The 21873-nt window shown below is 44.5% G+C and overlaps 1 protein-coding gene across 5 annotated transcripts in view; it reads left to right on the plus strand.

Moving 5' to 3' along the window:
- The window catches only part of FYN (FYN proto-oncogene, Src family tyrosine kinase), a 78136-nt gene extending 59732 nt beyond the window's left edge, over positions 1-18404 (plus strand). For all 5 annotated transcript variants that reach the window (XM_014964650.1, XM_014964653.1, XM_014964654.1 and 2 more), the window contains 2 exons: positions 7210-7341; positions 15465-18404. In XM_014964650.1, the coding sequence (XP_014820136.1) occupies positions 7210-7341; positions 15465-15673 (341 nt within the window). In that variant the 3' untranslated portion in view covers positions 15674-18404. The remainder of the gene's footprint in view (positions 1-7209; positions 7342-15464) is intronic.
- The last annotated feature ends 3469 nt before the right edge of the window (positions 18405-21873 follow it).

The following is a 21873-nucleotide window of genomic DNA, read 5'->3' on the forward strand; positions in this document are numbered from 1 at the left end:
GGGGGGGGGGGGGGCCTTGAAGAACCTGTGGTAGGTGCTAACGCAGAGAGCTAACCTCTATTGATTTCAGCCTGAGGGTGGGGAATTGCTCGTTGCTAGGAAAAATAGCCTGGTGTCATTCTCTCCAGAGTCAGAAGAATGTCTGCAGGCTCTGGTAGACAGAAAGCTGCCTGCTTGCCCTTCCCCTGTGTAAAACAAGACAAGTTTTCCTTGAACAAAGCAGCCAGATCCAGTCTGCAAAATGGCTTTGAAACAGTGCTCTATATTATCTCTGTTTCTGTCTGGTTTATTGCCATGTCTTCTGTTCCCTTCGGAAACCACTCAACATATAGTTTGACATGACTAATTATTTGGTTTAATAGACAAATATGTGACCTACTTCTGGCCAGATGTCTTTAGGCTCCTGAGCCCTAGGAAATCCTCTGATGACCTGTTTGCTTCCTGGTTTAAATCTCTCAAAATAGTTTTGCCCTCTTCACACGTTAGAAAGCTGTGAAAACCTGACTGATTGATGTTGAGGAGCAGCTTAAATAATTTTTTAGGCAATCAAAATTATTGGATTTGGGGTGGGAAAACTTTGAGCTGAGAAAAGCATAACGCCGGGACTGGCAGGGAGAGGGAGTGTAGTTGTGCTTATGTCCTGCCTTCTTCCATGACAGAAATCACTTGTATTGTGGAAAAAGTGGCTGGGAAGAGAGAAGGATTTTGGCTTTTAACCTGCATTGGGAGATCTGAATTGCATTTGCCTGTCTTCATTTCATGGTGCAAGTATGGAGAAGTCACCCATCCTTCCTGTACTTCAGGGCAACAGACAATATTTCCTTCCCCTGACCTCAGGGTGTCAGGCTTAAGTCCTTCAGAGCTATAGAATTCCTAAAAAGAGAGACCCAAAGAGCTGTAATCACAGGCATATTGTAGAAAGGTTTTCCTACTTTTACTAACTTTTTTTTGACCCCTTCTTAAGTGGTAGCTTGTTCTAGGGAAGAGTGCATTTTTGACCAAGCAGCACACCCTCAATTTACATTTCATTAAAATTAACCTGGCTTCTAAGCCAACTGGGCAGCCAGGGTGAGCCTGGGACCTTTAATTTATTGAGGAAGAAACATGGTTTCTAATGCGCCACTGGAATTTTTCTTCAAGTGGGATTCAGCCCTGGTTTGTTTAGTTAAACTTCAGATTTGAGCGTTGCTTGGTGGAGACCACAGTATCAGAAGGAAATGGTTGGCTCTGCTTGTTTCCCATGACCTATTACTTCAGCCTCCGAGGGGATGCATCTGGGGACTGCTGTGTTTATCTAGCTGACTACTGCTTCAGTGGGAATTTTGACACGGGAGGAGAGCCTGGCCAGCAGAGGGGAGGGGGCCGGGGAGCGCTCCAGACTGGCAGCTCCTATGGGAGAAAGGAAATGTTTTGCCTTACAAAATCTGAAGATTAAAGCCTTTGGTCACTCTGTCCTCAGCAGCCGTGCTTCTCTTGGCTTAAGCGTGTTAGTACAGAGCCTACTGCTGGTGTGGGGCAGGGATGGTTTTCTCCAGCCTTGCTTGATCTCCTGCTCCCTTCCCCCACTGTCACTTTTGTCTCCGATTAAATATTTTGAAAGGAAACAGATGGGGATGCTTTGAGCCCCAGCGGGCTAGAGTGCAGGATTCCTGAACCTGTATGGGTATTACTCAGCCCGGTGGTAACGTTTTACTGACTGGTTTATTTTCTTTTTGATTTGAACAAAGGAGGCCTGACTGCTCCTGATTTATGAGAGGTAAATAAAAAGCGGTTTGTCGTCTGCACTGCCGTTTCTCAGCAATTGTCAGGAAGGAAAGAGATGGTCACGCCACTAATGATTTAAAGTGTGTGACTAGCAGCCATACACTGCCATTAAATAATACCAAAAAAAAAAAGTTCTTGGCTTGTAATGAGCATTTGGCTCCTCTTGCTTTTAGAGGAAGTGAGTAATCAAAGGGGAAAAACAGGCCTGTTAAAGTGACGCCCATTTTAAAGGCTACACTGGCCAACTGTATTGCAGCTTGCACCATCGGGGCTTGCTTCTTTTGGCTCCTGCTGTTGCAACATCTTTCCCCCCTGCACCAGCGTCAGACATTCAGTCTTGTTTCCTTCCATCCATGATGATGCTTGTGTCCTGTAAGGCGAGCCTTAAAGCCTCTGGTATCCTACAGGACAGAGCTAAATTTCCCATCGCCTCCAACACAGGATTTCCCGTGCAGTTCTGCTCTCCTTGCAGTGATCTGCTCCACAGCTACGTGGAGTTTTGGCCAAGCACATGGCATTTTTGCGGAGAGTGCTCCACAGAGTTGCTGGGGAAGAGTTGTTACTATTCTAAGCAGTAGCAGCTGATACAAATTTAAAATTGCCTTAATAAAAAAAGCACAGTTATTTTCCAGGCCTTGTTTCTACTGCATGCACTGGCAGCACTTGCAGCAATGCCGCTCCAAGCACACATGAAACAATAAGGATCTTTCTGATGCCTTCCAGACAAGTCAGAGCTATTTTGGGAGCTCTAGTACGTGTTTGTAAACTCTCAGATCATTTTTGCCTCCCTAACACTTAGAAATCTCCTTCCTGCCCTGCTTAAAAACAAGTGATGCTTCTTATTTTGATTTCCTAGAAATGAGTGGGAATTTTTTTTCCCCTTCCAGGCTCTCTCCAGTCCTTTTGCAGAGACTTGGCTCCCAGTTAATCAGATCTCTCTTGTTCACGACTGGCTGTACCGAGGGCTGGAACGTCCAGGGCTTTGTTCTTGCTCTTTGCCTGCCGTTCCCCAGGCAAGCCGTGGAGCGGGTAGGAGGAAGGACTCTTGCTTCTCAACAGCCAGCCCCTGGGGTCCCAGAGGGGGATCGCTCATAACACTCCCACAGAGATGCCATCTGCTCTGCTAGAAGGAGCGTGGCCAGGTCAAGAGGAAGGGCAAGGGGAAGGGGGGCGTGCAGGCAGAGGGTGAGAGGGGTGTTTAGATCCTCAGTTCCGCCCCTCATCCCCTGCTTCCCGGGGAAGGGTCAGCCTGCGGAGCCTGCCTCTGATCGCTAGCGTTCTGCCGGGCTTGTAGTTTCATGTTCGTTCTCACAGCACAAAAAAAATGTAATTGTGTGGTCCCTCCCACACGGCACTCATCATGGCCTACCAGGGCTGACTCGTTTCCTGTTACATGCTTGCTTCAGCACTTCGCTTTTACCTTTTGTGGCTTTCCCTTTCCAGCCCCAGGAGCAATTCGCTGCTGTACTACGTTCTGTGGTGGCTAACCCGAGAGTTCCCCTGGGCTTTGGCTCTGAGAGCTTGGGGCGCTGTGTTGCGTTTGGTTTTTAAGGTACAAGAGACAGCAAGCTTTGTAGCAACGCTGGAAACAGGATCATTATCAAGCTGGTGGTGGCTCTGGGGCATGAATTTCAGAGGTTTCTGCTTCATCGAGATTTAGATTTGAAAAAACAAAGCTCTGAGGGATTTTCGCTCGCCTCAGAAGAAACCATGCTGAGAGTTGTACGTCAAGGTCACTCAATTATCCCAGCCCCCTCCGCTCGTTCTCATCACGCGACCCGCTGATAGCCGACGAAGAATTAAAGCAGGGCCACGGATTGATTTTTCCCAAGGAAATCCTCCTGGGAGATAACCTGTGTGAATGCCTGGGCAGAGCTGGGCAGAGGTCCCAAGAACAGGGTTGAGCCTCCCAGAAATCCTCAGAGGTAGGAGGCAGGGCCAGCTGCCCTAACCGTAAATTGTACCAGCAGCTTTGGCTCGGTGTGCTTGCAAGCACTACAGAAACCCAAAAAAGGCTTTCCCCAGGCTGAAATGTTTCAAAAAAGGACAGAGATTAAATCTGCAAATTAATACCTCACTTTGGGGCAAAGGCAGGCTACCCTGACCTAATGAATGCAGCGCACGGTGGGTTTGTACGTGTGGAGTTACTGCCCCGCTAGTGTGTAATGAAAGGGGTTCCAGCAAAAAAAAAAAAAAGAGCCAAATTCCCACCCCCCCACTGATGTAAAATCTGCCTTCAAAGTAGGAGATAGGCTGCCTTGTCAGCTGGGGTAATTTGGCTTATCAGATTTATTAACATGCTTGTCAGTAATACGCATTTTATCTGATGTTGTGATGCTGTAATTTGTTTGCAGCACAAACCCAGCTTGTTTAATAAGCTGCTGAGACCTGGGCAGAGGGAGGGGGTGGGTTTTTTAATTGGTGTGTTGGGTTGAGAGTGAGTGCGGAGACTGTGCAGGTCAGGAGCCACGCACAGCGTCGGGCCTGTGTGAGCACCTGTACAGCTGTGGTAATCGGGAGGCTTTGGGGCAGCGCTCAACACGTTTGGGGATTTTTGTGTTTTCATAGAAGTGCACCACCTGTGTCTCCAGTGCCAGACGTTAGAAGGGAGGCAGCACCTTGGGGGGTCCTATTAGACACACACACATACATATGTACACATGTGCATTGTACCTGCAGCTCTGCAGGTGGCCAGGCTGGTACCTCCTCCCTGGACTCTGCTTTGCACTTACTGATGGCTCTGCCATACTGGGCTCCAGGCTCTCATGGACCATCTGCCCTCCAGCATGCATTGCAGGGGCAGCAAACCATGAGGCAGGTCTCTGAGGGCAACCTCTCTGCCAACCCTGCCTTTCCCTCCTCCTCATTTATCACTTCAAACCAATGTTCAGCAAATACTGCACAAAATGGAGAGCACGGGATTTTGGTATTAGTTGTTTTAGCCAGAGAATCACCCGCAGCGGGGGCAACATAGAAATGTAATGAGTAGCTATCCTGTCATTGGAAAACCCACAGCACAGACCATATGTCTTCTCCAGCAGTGTCCATCACAGTCCAATGGTGTTTGTGCTGCTCTAGCTCTCAGGAATAGGGATGTGTTGGAATTGTCCCCTCCTCTCACCTACTTAGCTGGCTTCTCATCTTCCCATGGTCCCTGGACACTCCACATACTCAGCTCCCATTGCCACACCAGCAGCAGATGAGGGAGGCAAAAATACCAGGGGAGTTGGCCACAAAGGAGGCTGAAGAGATTTCTTTCCTCTAAAGATGAGTTGTGGGTGGTTGCTACCATTGGATCTGAGAATGGAACATAAGGGAATTAGACCAGGTTTGGCTCAGCTTCTCTGGAGAACACAGCTGATTTAAAAAAAAATTAAAAACCGTTGAATAAAATGTGTGCAACAAGCGAATGAGCAAACCCTCGTGCTTGGCTATCTCACATACCACCGGCCAGCATCCAGGCCTTCAGGCTACTGGCCAGCCTGGAGCTACTCGTTCAGCTGGCACGGAGTTTGTGTACTATCTCAGCTGCACGTAGGAGAGAGCAGAGGGACATTAGCCCTCATGTTCATGGCATGGTTGCATAAACCCATCTAAAGCCATGCACTGTAGGCCTAGGGAACCCGACCACCAGGTAGACACAGCCTGGAGTTTTTCCAGGGATCGGGAAGGGGTGGATATCCCCAGGAACTGCTGGTGGCAGGGGGGAGCTGGTTGCCAACCCCACGTGGCTGCTAGTTCTGCTGGAGCAGGGCCAGCTTCCAGGACAGAGGCTCAAGTGATGGCAGGCGGCTGCTGCTGCAGAGATCTTGGACATCGTGGCCAAAGAGAATTTTAAGAGAAGATGAAATAGATTTTGAGTCTTGTAAACTAAGACTGCTCCCACGAAGTAGTGTAAATTAGAGAAACTGAGACAAAAGCCAAGCACCCAAATTTTAGCTCCTGCCTTGCATATTAACTAATGAAAATACAGAAGAGGCAGACTATTTTGAAAGTGAAGAGACATCCAAAAATCCTCTGGCACCTTTGCAAATCTAACCGCTCACGTGTCGATGCTTAACGAGACTTAAGTTCCTGACTTCAGGTACTATGGATCTGAAACTTTCTCTTGTATCTTTACTCTAGCATGATGTACTTAAGTAACTGCAGATTTCCCTAGGGGGAAAAAAAAAAGTATTTGTTTCTGAGTAATATTCTCTCTTAGGATCACTTAAATGTAGAGAAGGAAAAATTTCCATACACCTGATGTTTTACTAAGTAAGGAGATGAGAGTTACCATGTTTACTCTGTACTCTGAGTCAAGTCAGATCGGGGCGTAAAGCAGAAGATACGGGGCATCAAGCGCTGTGTGTGATGGGGAGAATGCAGCCAGCGGGGAACTATAAACAGTGCCATAACTTCACTCCCTGAGAGTGATTTGTCCACGTTGTTACATTTTCCACACTCCTCCTGAAAGCTAAGGGAACTTTTATGAGAAGGTGGTGAGAAGTCAGAGTCAGTCTGTTTCCAAATTCAAGAGTGTTTTTCACTAGGGATCAGCAATAAGCAATGCAACTCTTTTGCCTGAATGTTAATACAAGGCACCAGGGAAATGTCTGCATATTTTTTTGTACATACTATGAGTTAATTATTACCACAAGACTTTTCTTTAAAGTCATACTGAAAATATTTTCCCTAAGAAAACAGTAAATGATTGGAAAAGCAAATAAATCAGTGTTTAAAGGCTCGTTATCTTACCATCCTTACCACAACTGGCTCCTGCAAGCTCTGGTGATGGATGAGCACATTAGAACTGCACGTATTTAAGGCACTACAGGCTTTTCAGTGCCAGGAGCTTAAAGTACACTGTCAAGTTATAAATCACAGGCCAAAGTCGTGCCTTGACATCACTGCACTCCAAGCAACTCGAACGGCAGTATTATTTTTAAGTCCTTGCATGTTTCTAATGAAATATTAGGTTTGTTTCCAATTTATGTTTTTACCATGTTTGTTTGTTTTGCATTTTGCTCAGCTTGAGCAGGGAAACCGGGAGGTACACTTCTAATAAATCTCACGTCTATTCACATGCACTAACTGTGTTTGACTCGCAAGTATCACAGGGAAGTGTTAATTTAAAACATTTTGAGAGAAAGAATTTCTATTATATTGGGCTTATTGGTTTTTGAAACTCTTTTTTTTTTTTCTTTTAAGAAACTTCAAACCTGAATTAAAATGTCTTAGCCTTCTCTTGGGATGTGGGACAAACTTACTCCTTCCCTGCTAAGCCTTTCCTTTTGCCCTACGTGTTCCACCCGCCTGTCCTCTCTGACCATGGTCCACGGAGCTGTTTGTTAACACTGGCCTGCAGTTCTGTCCTCCTGCACGTGGTGCAAACGCAACCATCACCTGCAAACTGGTACTTTGATTCTGTCTCTGTTCTGATTGTCTCATTTATTCTTTCATTAGGTGCAAAGTTTCCCATTAAATGGACGGCGCCAGAAGCAGCACTGTATGGAAGGTTCACAATAAAGTCAGATGTGTGGTCTTTTGGCATCCTACTGACAGAGCTGGTAACGAAAGGGAGAGTGCCGTACCCAGGTAAGGAAACAGTCACCTGGGGAAGGGAGTGGGAAAAAGCCACGTGCCTAAATTGGAATGTGTATTTATTTTCACTGGGCTCAAAGGAGGATGGGTGCCATGCTAAGTTCTGTGTGTGCTTGAAAATGATCCTGACTGAAAGCCGCTGTGTGATGGTCATGATAAAAGTGACAAGAGGACAGAAAATCCAACATATTCATTTCTAGTGTTCATTTTTAATTGTTCTCAGTTGAATTAATATGTTTTCTAGCCAAATAATGAAAGCAATGTAAAATTCCTATACTGTGGAGCAAATAGCTGTCCACAGTACCACCTTCACTGTAAGATACCAACAGCTAAACTCCCAGAGTGGCATTATGTCATTTATTCTGTCAGTCTGGTTCCCTACAAGGTTTGATGGCTGTCTGAATGTCTGGTATTACCGAATCTCTTTTTTGTAAACTCTTAAATTTCAAACCCTTCTTTCAAGTTGGATGGGAAGGAAAGAAAATAATTCTGTAATGTGCAGGCCAGAGCTGACGGCAGGGTCACAGCGGGGCCAGGTTCTCTGCCTGGGGGAACTGGAGGCCCCATGGCTCTTTGTTGAAACCCTGCCAAGTATCCAACGGATTAAGATTTGTAGGAGGGGTGATTAGATCTGCCTATGCAGAAAGAGCTTTTCATTCTGTTGCCCCCCTTGAAGATTGTAGGCATTCAGGTGAAGAGGAACAGGGTGAGGTGAAAGCAGTGCCTTAGATGGAAAAGAATTTAATCCCTTCATTTTCTTATCAGCATAGATACCGATAACAGGGTACCTAGCCACATCTGTATTCTTCTATTTATTTTTTTTTAATGTCTCTAAACACTCGCCAACATGACTGTGTGCACTGCAGCTGGTTTAATGGAAAGTGCCCTAAAGCAGTTTCAGTTTTCCAGTCTGTGCCGTAATCAAGCAGTCAGATCTATACATCAAATTGTGCAGGAGAACCACCAAGGTGGAGCTCAGTTTATCCTGTGGTATCTCCCACCACTTCAGAAGACTGAGGTCAGCAAAACTAAACTCTCAGACTTTTACCAGGAATTTCAATTTTGCTAGTTCCTAGCAGCCAGTAGCTGATTTTGGGGAAGAGAATACAGGGACCGGAAGGCTTCTCGTGATCAGCAGTGAATTTTGGCACGATTAACAGGGAGCAGCTTGGTAAAGATGTGACAGTGACAACAGAATGAGGTAGCAGAAAGTGAGATGACGAGTTTCTGAGGAATGGATGAGTCCCTCTGCCCAGCACTTCCCCATGTGGTTAAAGAAAAGTGGGTGTTGCCACCACACAGAGTGGGGCTGCATCTGCCACAGGCACAAAGCTCTTCTTGCCACGAGGATTACTGGCAGTGGCGTGGGAGAGCCGTGATTTCCGTGGGTTTATTGGGGGTTAAATGCAGGCATGGCATGGTGTGCAAAGGTTGAAGACAGAAAGAAGATGTGTAAGACTTAGCTGATACGGAGTTCCTCCCAGGGGGTGGGAAATGCTCCTCACTGGGCTACAGGAAGGGGAAATTCCTAGTCACCACCAGCAGAGTGGGTGCTCAGGGACTCTCACCAGCAAGGGCAGAGTTAAGGTGAATTTTTTTCCCTGAGCTCCACACTGGGAGGCAGAGATGCTTAGTGACTAGCCTTCTCACAGACACACTCACACAGGCAGGAAAAATACTATTCTGGGCAAAAAGTGACCATCTAAGCCCTGTGTTAGCTCACGTGTTTGTAAGTGAACACAGCGTTGGCCATTGGCAGCAGAGGATGTCTGCATTTCCCAAGGAGAAAGAGGCCACTGGATGTGTATTTAAGTGCTTGTAATATATAACTTCTTGTAGGACCCGTGACAGAAATCTCAGGCATGGTCTGTGTCCTGAACATGTGGACAGTTTTATTATGTGGCAGTTTGAGCACATCAAAGACAACTCCAAAGCATCTCTCCGCTTTCAGCACCGTCCTCCCCCTTCATCCCTCGCTGCACAGAGCCCTCACACACTGAATGTCCTTCCAGCTTGCTCTCCCCCACCCGTGCTAGGAAATCTTCAAGTAGCTGGAAGCAACTTTTTATGTGTTACACATCACAGAGACAGCAATTTTCTGGATGGTCACATACTTCCTTGGTTACACACTGCCCAAGTTCTACACCAGGGCCCTTCTTCCCCCCTGGGACTCCCACCCTGTTTAGTCAGGAGGCCGTAATCATCCTCATGATCACCATCACTCGCTTCTTGGTCAGTTTTACTTAAGGGCAACCTCTATTTTAAATCTGAATTTCCAAAATCTTTTAGAGATTTCAATTTGATCTCATTCCCCAGACCCTAACTAGGGAAGCTTTCATAGGCTGAGGCAATGGTGGAGGGGAACTGGGGCCTTCTCAGAAGGGTCCGTCTTTGCATGTGGGTTGTAAAGAGGACTCAGACTTCCCTAGATGACAAAGACCTCCTGAGCTCCTCAAAAAAGACTCTATTTTCTCCTGACATGGAAAGAATCATCCATCTCCTGCTTCATGCTGAGGAGAGGAAGGACTTCTTGGAAAGATAAAGCTTCATGAATTCAGGTTCCTCTCTGGAGAAGCAAGTAGGGTTCGGGTGCACCCACAGGGCTTTTCCTGCCATCGCAGTATGGCTTGTGCAAGGAGGAAAAGATGGGAGTTCCACCACCCTGAGAGGCAAAACTCAGCCTTCCTTACCCAAGTGGACAACTTATAGGTGAGAGAATACAGTTTGTAGGCACCACCAACCACGTCCACACCCAAGGCATTTGGATTTGCAAGCTCTGGAAAAGGTCAGCCTTGAAACAAAGAGGGTCATGGAGCTGTTACTCTGCTGGAATACCTGGTTTCTGAAATAGTTGTGGGCATGTTGTCCTGATATTCTTGCTTACAGCTTGTAGTAGGCTGGGGGGAGTGGGGAGAGGCCCTCAGAGAAAGGGATTGCTCTCTTGCTTGACAAGATCTTACTGCCTGGAGAGGTTATTTATAGCACACACCCCAGTCCTGCCCACAGGGCACTGTAGCTCATGCCTTGGAGAACCAGGCATTGTTTTAGCTTGTGTAGAAGGAGGGAGAAGCACGAGGAGGACCAAAGGAGAAGACAGGCAGTATATAAGGAGAGGAAGAGACTGTGTGGAACAGGACTTGGCATTCATTGTCTACCAGTTTTCAACCAGTTCCCATCCTAATGCTCCATGGGACATGTAAACCATAAAGATTTTGCTAGCAGAGATGAAGATCAGGCTAGAGTTCATAATCAAGTCTTGCCCCAGACCCTATAGCTCTCACAAGCAAGACTGACTTTTTCACAGGTGTCTTCATCCTTCAACCAAGCCTGTTCTTCTGTCAATGGACATAGTGGACTGCTGTGAGAACTAATTTATTAGTGCTATGGATATTGGCAGCCTAGCTTTGAGGATGAGGAGTTGTTGAAGGTTTTCAGGCCTTAATTTATAAACAAAGTGGCATGACTTGAGATTTTTAAAACTTGTTACTAATTTTGCACAGAAATAACTAGGTTCATATTGTGCTCAGCAAGAAGAGCATTATGCTTCAAAGGTTGTCTTCCTTTAGAAGCAGCTTTCCTGTTCCCTTCAGTGCACTATTGTGCCTTCGTATGGAATAATCTGCCTGTCTGAGTCCCATATCCCATCCCTGTGCCCTCGCCTCTGGCTTTTCTGTGGGGATCTCCATGGAAGTTATAAATTCTGCTTCTAGATCAAGTTAAACAAATCCCCAAAATCAACCTGTCTCCATTGTATCTCTCTCTTTTGCTCTGGGTGCCAATGTGATCCAGCCCCTCTGGAGGACTGCACAGTGTTACCTTCTCAAATGTACTAGAGGAGGGCAAACAAGTCCATGTCTGAGGAACCTTTGAACATGAGCAGAGGCACAGCTCTGGGTTCTTGGAGAATCTGAAATACAGCATTTCTGGGGATGCACAGCAGCTGAGCTGTTGCTTTAAGAGTCCTACGTTAAGCATTTGTGTCTGTATTAGTTTGATCTTTGGTCTGAAATCATGCAGTGGGTCTTGAAGGAGTATAGGTCTCAGTCCGACAGAAGAAAGCAAGAAAAAAGTGGCTTAAAACTGTCACTGTCCTCACTGGACTTCATGTTGCCCAGAGTAATCTCTACAGCCTGTTAGCTTTAAGCATGGGGATGCTGCCTGGTTACAGCAATGTGTCCTGTCTTCTGGAAGAGCAGTGTTGCCCAGATCTGTGCTATTTGCACATCTGCTGTGCTCTATCTAATCAAGGTCCTCAGAGCACTCCAAAGCACTTTCCAGTGTTTTCTTTACCCACAACTGGAAACTTTACATCCTCTTTTATGTCACAGTAACTCTTCCTGCTGCAGCTTTTCTAGGAAAAGTCAATCAGCATTGCGTTTCTGTCCCCAGGCCATATGGGCAGTAGATTTTTATTGTATTGAGCATTAAAGTGGCCATATCCTGTGGCATCCGAAGACTATTGGAGGTTTCACTAATAAAGCTGGGAGGTTATTTCATTTTTACTCTTCTCAGGGAATAAAAAGCTAATGGAAAAGCCATCTTGTGGAAATTGGATATTTCCTTCTTGGTCCAAACAGTAGTTCTAGAAACATCATGAGCACAAACTGATTTTCAAGCAGGTGAAATAGCTGAAGTTTACAGAAGAATATTGCTGAGTGGTTTATTCCACAGATTTAAGGATTTTAGGATAAACTTTTAAGGTGTCTAGAAGCGTACTGTAAGCAGAATTTCATTTATTATTTACTAAAAGAGTTGAAACTCTCGGGTATTCATTAGGAGAGAGGAGTGGCACAGACTGCTCAAATATTCTCTCTGTGGTGTTAGAAGTGCAGATACAACAGGCTCCTGCTATCAAAAGAGAAACACTACAACTTGTAGGATAAGATAACTGAATCTAGATAATAGGTTTGTAAACATAAGTAGACCTTTTAAGAGGTAAAAAGTATTCCCAAAACACTGCTATTTTTATAAGTCTGACAAATAATCCAATAGATTTTTTTTAAAAAAATGTGTTTGAAACTCTTTTTTTAAATTAGCAGCACATGTCAAAACCAGCATAATTTATTTGGCAGCTCCTAGGTGCTGCAGCCCTTTCTGGCTGTATGAATTCCAGTACGGAACATGAGGATTACTTGGTTTAGTTTTGTATCTGGGTTTTATTGGGAGGGAGGGGAAAGAAGACAGGAAAAGAAGGGCGTTTTCGTAGATTATACTGTGATGAGAAAACCTGGCTTGACTGACTTTCCAGGGACAAAAAATGACTATGATTTCAGACAGCAATGTCTCTTTTATGTTCTTTTTTCTAATTTTTTTTTTAACAAAGGGAAGTGAAGAGCTGTTTATGTTTTTCCTCCCCCCTTTCTCTCCTCAGGGTTTTTCTTCCAGCATACAGTTCCTTATCAAGTTTCAGAGTGTGCTTTGCAGCACTGAGTAATGCACTAGATAAAAATACCAAACATTTGATATCTTTGAATAACAAATCAGTTGGGAAGGAGCTTTTCTGCTGCTGTTGCTTCCACCCATGTTGTACTAGAGGTATACTGCCAAAATAAAAACTAAGAATGCAGTTTGTGTTTTAGGTATATACAATAGATGTGTTACTGGTAACACTTATTTTTGTAGCCTTAAATATGTAAAGGAAGCGAAGTGCAGCAGAAGTTCTTACCCCAAAACATGAGGTAATTCAGCAGATTCAAAGACAAGGATATGAGAAAACAGCGCAGATTTTTGTTTAAAACACAAATTAAAAAACCTAATATTGAGAACACAATGTGAACAAAATGGCCATTTTTTTCTTGTAGCATCTTGAAAACAACAAGGCCAGAAGCTTTGGGGTGATGCTGCCTTTGGGTTGGTGATGACTAACAGACCACTAGCTTTTTTTTTGTAATATAATAAAAAAGTGGAATATGTTTGAAAACGTTCTTGCTGGATAATGAGGAACACCCAAACGTTTGTTCAGTGCATGGCAAGCTTTTCTAGTTTGTTGTGAGCCTGTGTGCCCTAACAACATCGGTTTGGAGTCAATAATACAGGAGAACCTTCCCTCTATGCAGAGCCTGATGTCTGCAGAGGGCCGTTATTACTCTATTTTCATCACTCTGTGGAGTCCTAACCACGGACCACTTCAGGTGCCACACAAAGTGTTTGCTTCTACTCATAAACATCTATCAGCGGGTGGATGCAGGTGATAAATCAGACACAAGAAACCAGTGCTAAAGTGTTGGTCTGCAGGTTAGAAAATACTAAATCTAACCTTTCTCTTTGAAGTTTTCCCTGCTAAAGGGAAGGGTGTGTAGGAGGACGAGGCAGTTTTCTGGGCAGGTTCCTCCATGCCCAACAGGCAGCATAAAAAACCGCACATCAGTGCATGTCTGAAAATGGAAGGTGCTGCAGCAGGCCGACCAGAACCACGGACTGACCAGGACGTGGCCAAATGAAAGCCTAAAAGCTAACGAGGCTGCCCGTGAGAGGCTTCAAAAGTGAAAACAAACAACTTGTATTTCACGTAGTAGGCAACAAGGAGCAAGTGGCAAGACCATGCGAGGGGTGGTTACAACAGCAGGCTGGGAAGATGATCTTTGCAGAGACATTGCAAATGGATATTAGCAGGAGGAAATTACCCTGTCCAGATAAGAGGAAAAGGTGTTTTGTTATCCTAGCTTGAGATGAGAATCTAGATGTGGATGGTCAGAAAAGGCTGCATTTTGCAGATGCTTCTTTTAAAGCATCTTTAAGAATTAAACACAGCCAGGACATGAGAACGCAGAATGAGAAGCAAATCCAAGGATACAGTGAAGTTTCCAGCCTGAGTGCCATGCAGTGTAAGGATATCCTTCCCTCTAGTCAAGGTGTGGAGTAGACAAATGAATCTGTATTGAAGAAGGTGGTTGAATTATTTCTCACAAATAAGTTTACAAAAAATGAAGAGTAGAGGGAAAAAAGACAATCCCCTGGGTCCTGAAGGTCGGACTAGAAAATTCTTCAAGAGGACACCCTGAAAGAACAGAGTGGAGGAGATCCAGGGAAGGATGGTGCCATGGAAGCCAGGGGGAGGAAAGGCTGATGGAAAGAACAACATCAAAGTGCCAGTTTCTAGATTCTGTCGTGGAGGAACTCAAGTGTCCCTCCTAGTTCTGTTGCAGAGCTGCTTGGCAGGACCCACTAGGACAAGGGACTGAAGCCTGCAGATGTTTTTCAGCAGAGGACTGGGTCAGGGCTTGCCAACTGGCAAGCCACAAAGCTTGCAGTCAATGGGCATGCTTTCTCTGAAATACTTCTGCATGCCTGCGGTGCTAGTCTTACTCCTGGTACTGTTCAAAAGCCAAAGGGTTAGTGGAAGAGCTACTTAAACTGAAGTTGAGGGTGACTACAATTAACATACAGTGAAAAACACTTCAGCAGAGGAATCAAGGGTTGAAGAGGTTGCATAGGAAAGACAAGGTAGCAAAGGGCCTGGCTTGACTCTTAGAGGCAAGCGTGACTAATAGAACTTTTTAGCTTTTGTGAGAGAGAGCTGTGGTTCTGCAGTGGAGATGTTTTTCTTGGTGATTGACTTGTCTTCTGAGCAACTTTGTTCTCTTCCGGGTTGGGATGCAACAGTAGAATACAGTAGAAAGAATACTAACCAGCACAAATTGAGTTTTTAAACATCGCTGGTAGCCCAAAGTAGCAGTGTTTTTCTCTGCAGCTTGACCTCACACAGCACTTGAAGAAAGGCCCATACTCAGTGTGAGGGTTTCCAAAATTCATCTTAATTTCTAGATTTTGGAATAGTATTTGTTATTTTCTTTAACCACTTCACAAAATATACTTCACAGTTACTGTTTTTGGGGAAGGAACGTGCCAAATCCTGCCCATTGTAAGCCAAGAGGGTAAACATGGGAGCAGCGTTTTACTCATCATTGGATCCTATAACCCTCTGCTAAGAAAGAAAATATTCCAGGTTACCTTGCAGTCAAGGAAGAGCTGAAAAAGGACATCGGGGTGGTTTTATTCCCCTTCTCTGATCCAAAATAAATTAGTATGACCAAGAAAGCCATATGTGTTGTAGATATAGTTATACTCAGGTTGATTTTCCTGTAATTTAAGAGAATGGATTTGTCTGCCCTTTACAGGCATGAATAACCGTGAAGTCTTGGAGCAAGTAGAGCGTGGTTATCGGATGCCGTGTCCTCAGGACTGTCCCATCTCCTTGCACGAGCTTATGATCCACTGCTGGAAAAAAGACCCAGAGGAGCGTCCAACTTTCGAATATTTGCAGGGTTTCCTTGAAGACTACTTCACCGCAACAGAACCCCAGTACCAGCCCGGTGACAACCTGTAAATCCCTGGTCTCCAGACACTGTCACGAATTACCAGGTGTTTCTCAGCCCTGCCCCACCTTGCCCTTCAGCTTCCAACTCCGTGATCGGCTTCTCCAGAGTGCAGCATCTTCCAGCACCGCCGTGCACAGGAGGGGCTGGAGCTGGGAACTTCCGCAGCCCTTGCCTATGACCACTTGTCCTAATACTCTGAATGTCCTGGGTGAAAAGGAGAAAAACACTTGTTTTTTCTTAACGAAAGACTCCGAAACTGCATTGTATTGATGTTATGTAAACTGCAAAACCTCTGTTCATTGTAAATAGTAACTCAGTGCCAATAACTGATCCTAGTGCTTTCCTTTTTTTAAAACGCAAAACCTATGTGATTTTAACTAGTCTTCTCCTGATTCAACTAAAAGTATTATTTTCCAGAAGTGGCCTCTTTGTCTAAAACATTTTTTTTCATGTTTTAACAAATAAAATAAAAAAAAAAAATCAGGACAGGTGTTTGGTTTTTTGCTTTTTTATATATAAAATATATATAATATATATACATACCTGTACATACAGTATATGGGTGCTATTGCAGGGGAAACTCATTTGGAATGGAATGACTCCTGCTGCAGCAGTACCCAGAAAGCGATAATTTTACTGCAGACCTGAAAACACTGGTGGGATTCTGAAAGCCAGTGATCTAATTTTTGGCTTTTGCCAAGCATGATTTTTTTAAATTGGATTGCACTTTTTGTTTATGATTATGTACCTGTAGATGGTTGTAACTTTGCTCTTTCAGGAATCATGTGCTGTATTTACAGTAATGTTTCCAATGTTTGACAAGTGTGTGATGATTTGTTCTTGAAATTAAAACAAACCTATTTAAAGCAAGAAAACTACACCATCACCGTTTGAACTGGAAAATTGAAACTGCAAGGACTTCTTGTATCAAAACATGTATACTGAAATGTTTCGAAAAGATTTATTAAACAGTGTAACCACATTCAGATGGTCTTAAAATCATAGCATTTTAGCCATGTCCACCTGCTAAACTGTTGGTCATGCAACTAGGACTTTTCTGTTTTATGTGTAACATTTTTCCATTGTAAAATAAGTGTGTTAAATGTCTCCTGTACTGCTAATGAAATTACTTTCTCTGTGTCTGCAAGTTCTCCAGTGGAATTACTATGCACTTCTTTACATTTCATGGGGGATGCACAGAACAAAGTATTACCTTTTCAGTTGTCTGTACCAGCCTTGAATTACTTACGTTTAACCAAAAAAAAAAAAAATTCCTTTCTATTTCTATTGAGTTTTTAATACTGAGTTGCAAATTTTAAAGTCTTAATTACATTTTGTTATGGTTTATTTGCAAGTTTACATTTTAAAACTGTTTAACTTTCTTAATTTAGTAATTAAAAAAAAAAAAAAACCAAAGAGCATTTTACATTTGGATAGTTGTTCTTTTGTTTAACCTGTGGAGACAATGGTGGAGATGAGATTAAAACTTTTCAAGAAGGGGTGTCATGCCATTTGGGGCATCATATTTCATAGGAGTATGCAGACCAGTTACCTGTGGGACATCATTTTCCAAATTATGAAGTCAATATGTTTTTAAACAGCTGGAGTTCAACTGCAAGGAAGATGATTGAATGCATAGCTAGTCTTTCTTTTCTCTGTTCTACGACCAGTATATTCTTTAATAGTTCTGTTGCATTTAACGTGAATACTTTTACAAGTGTTGCAGGAAAAGATTTTCTGACTTGTATTGCTGTTATTGCTTTAAAATATTGTGACCAAGTATGACTTCCTGACAGTTGAAACTTTTTTTTTAATTATTTAATACTTAGATTGTAAATTCATATTCTGAATATTCATACATTTTCTAAAGAGAACCTTTTTCCGTTCCTGAAAACTAACCCAATAATGAATTGAGATTCAGAGAACAAATTATCATCGTTGTTTTAGTATTTTCTATACAAAACATTGACTGAAAATCCTCTTGCAAAGGAACGTTCCACACTTAGCCTTTTTTTGAAGTGTGAATTTATATGGCAATGTTGCTTGTTACCAGATTTCCATGATCAATCGGTTAACGTTTTACATGTAGAGTCTATAAGTAATGTTATGTACATGATATATTCAATGTTGCTGTACCTGTAGCTGTGGAGTACTGAAGAGGCCATAATTCTTGTTGGACTTCTAGCTTCCTCTTAGTACTTAAAAAGCAAGTTGTGGTCCTCTTTTTTCCCACAGCTACCCCCCTGCCTTAAAACGTCATCCACTGAACTGAGGACTCCATAGTAACTCAGCGGGCTGGCGAAGCCAAAACGTCACACACTCAGCCCAGTGCTCGGTGGCAAAGCATGGCCATTCTGCCAACTTCCTCCGCAGCCTTTGCTGTGCCACAAACTTAAGCGCAGTTTCCATCTGTCATGCGGGATGAGCCTAAAACATTAGTTTTGCCTATGTCTCTCGTTGGAAGTAAGACTCGGATGGGGCGTTGTTGGGGTTTTATGGCCTTTTACTTCTGATTCTTGGGCTTGTTGTTTCTTGTATAGCATTCGGTCTTCGAGTACCATGTTGGTCTCTGCCGCATCTCTGCCTGCAGCTGGCTTGTGTGCAGACTGGTGCCACTGTTGAGTGGCAAACCCAGACCATTTCTCATCGGTAGCTCTTCTGCTTCTTTTTCTTAATGTTGGGAGTTTTGTTGTTTGGGTTTTTTAATCTCTCAAATAAAAACATTAGCAAAAATTTAAACAAGGTTGTTAGCATTTTTGCTATAAATTAATAAAAAACGTTTTCTTAAGCACTGTTGAATTATCAGATTAAAAATCTCCTGTTCCCTCCAATAATTTATCCAGATAAAACCAATTGGCCAAACGCTCTGCCCACCAACCCATCTGACTCAAGTGATCTGTGGTGTGTTGGTGAAGATCCAGGTAAGGTGATCTACCAGCAGCTGAAAGGACTCCATTGGGTGACCCAGGCATCTCTAGGCCAAGCTTAATCCAATACCAGTCCCAGAAAAAAATGATGGGTGGAAATGCAACACTGCTGCAAAAGGGACAGTTAGTACAATTAATGCCTGTTAACGTATTTCTATGGGAAGGAAACGACATGAGACTTGGTACAAAAGGTCCAAAGTTTGTCAAAGGCACTAGCAGGCCTTTCTTTGGCTTCTGCAAACAGTGTTCAACTTAGTTCTATGTAACGCTGTGGTGTTGATTTAATTACCACTGTAGAAAAACAAAGTAAATACAAGATAGAAGAGTGATTAATTGCTAAAATTACAAGAATAATCGTAACTGGAAAATCTATCCCCAGTGCGAGTGTTTCTCCTGAAGAATCTAGCCTGGAAAGGACTACCTGCAGACTGAGGAGGCAGATCGCTAAATGTATTTGACCTTGCCACATAACTTCAAGGTGAGTGGAAACTTGCTCAGTTTTATTTTAATGTGCACCATCCTTTTCTCAAATACTGCAATAAATAATGCTGTAGACTAATGAACGCTACCACATTGTACCCAAGGGGTTTAAGGGCCTCACATGAGGCTGAGCCCAAGCATGCAAGAGCTATTAGGAGATATACAGTAGCTCCTCTTCTAATGTGTAGACAATATTCATTCATCAAAGAAGGCTTTTCCTGTCTAATGGGAAATTACCACCAGCAGTGCAGACAAAAGGATATTTATTTTCTCCAATCGTGTCAGTTTGAGGGTCTGTCTGTCTTTCAAGAATAATTGAAGCCTGTTTGTAGCTCAGAAATCTCATTGTGTTCTGCAGTCTCTGTGAGCCGTGATTATAATTTCCTGTGACTCATACACGGGGAAATTTTATCACTGAAGGGGCTCCTGTGGATTGGGCCGGCATTCCCTGCCATCTTAACTGAAGGAGGGGGCACTTCAATTTTGGATTTTTCAGCACAGAAACCTGTGTCCTCTCAGCAGAAAAGGAAAAGAGGCCCCCTGCCAGGATGCCACTGGATAGGGTGTCAGTCTCTCCTTCTCTGTGCTTCTGAATTTGTGAGGAGAACTCCTGACAGCTAAAACCAGGTTACTAAGACTCATTTTGAATGTTAGAGGGGAAACGCTAGCTTCACTTTAGTCTGTGAGATATTTTCTGTTGATTTTTAATACAGACAGTGTTCTTATGTGTGCGTGTGTGTATATAGATCTCAAAATGCAACTTGTACACAAAAACATCTGTACCTACACAAACATCAATCCATCTCCTTGTATTCCGCCCCTGCAGCTGAACGCTTAACAAAAACATAAGACCGGGACACGAGTAGATTAGAGGACAGAATGGCGTTAACAACAAAAGAGCTTCTTTTTTGGTTTTTTCTTCTTTTTTTTTTTTTCCCCTGGCTCCCACTACGTGATCAGTTATAATCCTTTTTTGCAGGGGTACGTAGCAGCAAGAGGTGCTCCCGCAGCCTTCATCCCACATCCCTTCCTGCATCCCGCAGATGCTGTGGCGCTCTGGCTACTGCAAAGAGCAACCTGCAGCTGATTTCAAAAGTCAGGGAGGGAAGACATTTCTCCACCAGTTTGGAGGCTGGGGTGTGAGTATGCAGGAGGGCCGAGGGGGGAGAAGAGTGCTCTCCCAGGAAAAACAGGTCATTAGCTGGTGGGCTGTGCGTGGTGTTGTGCAGAGGGAGATCCAAAGGTTGTGGCATCAGCTGCGCTCGCAGCGCCTGCATTTCGCTGTGGCCGGGGATTTAGGTGATCAGATTAGAGCTGGCTGATGAGCCTCAACTGCAGTTTCTGCTACCAAATGTAAATATCCTCCCTGTTATGGGTGGGGGTAAAGAGTAGATATTCGAGATGAGCAAAAAATCAAGTCACAGGACTGGTGTGCCTGTGGCTGAAAGGCAAGTGTCGCATCCGCCTGACCAGGCCAGATGGGAGTTTGATTGTTCGGCTCACTGTTGGGAATAACGTGGCATTAGGCTCTGTGAATGGCTAAAAGGGCAAAGAGCAAAGAAATGAGATTATCTCCTTCCTCTATGGCAGGGCTAGAGATCGTTGAGGGCTCTGGTTTGCTTTTTTGTGCCCCAGCGTTTGTTGCCAAGCCCCCACGCCCAGAGCCTGTGAAGTTTGCTCGGCTGCTTATTGTCACAGCTTCACACAAAACCCCTAAGCCCTGTAATGGATGATTTTCATCTAGAAAAAAAGAAAAAGGGATGCAGGGAAGCTTTCTGATCATGTTGTAGCTTTACTCGCTGACCCTCCTGCCGGCGGCCTGCCCAAGAGCCCTGGCATCCCCTACGCTTTATTCACCACCACAGTTCAGGCTCTGGGCTGCCCTCCAGCCCCGCTACGCTGCTGGGTGTCCCCAGAAGCAGTGTGCTGCTCATACTGGTATTGGGAGAGGGGTGCAGGGGTCGTCCCTCCTGCTGGGCCAGGCTCCCGGAGGGGACCAATGATGCAGAAGGGGGCTGTGGCTTCCCTGGAGGCCCCTTTGGCTCCAGGAGCTGCCGTGCTTCTCACCCATCGGCAGCAGCTGGGGCATGACTGTGTGTAGCTGCGACTGTGTCTCGGGGTGACTTGGCGAGGGCTGTGTTGACACAGTCACAGTCCCCAGCCCTGGTGACGACGGAGAAGCAGATGTTAACTCCTGCTCTCCTAAAAAAAGCAGTGGCAAAGCGCCAAATCGGGAACAGCTTTGCATCTTAAAGACAGAGGGCTAGGTACGTTTGATCACACAAGAGCTCAAGGGTTCCCTCGAATTCCCATGCCTCCCAAAAGCAGCGCAGCCGCCAGCTGAGCTTTGTATATGACCTCATATACATCCAGGGTATAAAACACACACCGCATACTGAACATTTGCATATGTTACGCGTCTTTTGTTCCACTTGGGTGGCCTTCTCCTCCCCTTCCCCCTACCTCTCGCCCCGTCCCTCGCCCACGCAGCTCCCCTCACGTTATTCTAGACGTGTCATTTCTGAAGGACTACACGTCCCGGTCCTGCGGGCAGTGGGGGCTCTGTTAATTGTCAAATGTTGAGCGGGTAACGATCAATGATGACTAATTGGAAGCAAGGGGGAATAAAATAGGTATTACTTAGCTTCTGCTCTTAATTAAGAGGATGTATAATGCTGTGGGGGAAATCTTAACAAATGGCAGGAGGGTTTTTGTCATTATGGAAGGTTTAATTAGAAGCACCGCACAAGCTAACATCCAGGTACTGTTTTCTTTCCTTTCAGGTGTCTCTCCAGGGCATG

The sequence above is a fragment of the Calidris pugnax genome, unplaced genomic scaffold, assembly GCF_001431845.1.
Source record: "Calidris pugnax isolate Ruff unplaced genomic scaffold, ASM143184v1 scaffold219, whole genome shotgun sequence".
Classification (NCBI taxonomy): domain Eukaryota; kingdom Metazoa; phylum Chordata; class Aves; order Charadriiformes; family Scolopacidae; genus Calidris; species Calidris pugnax.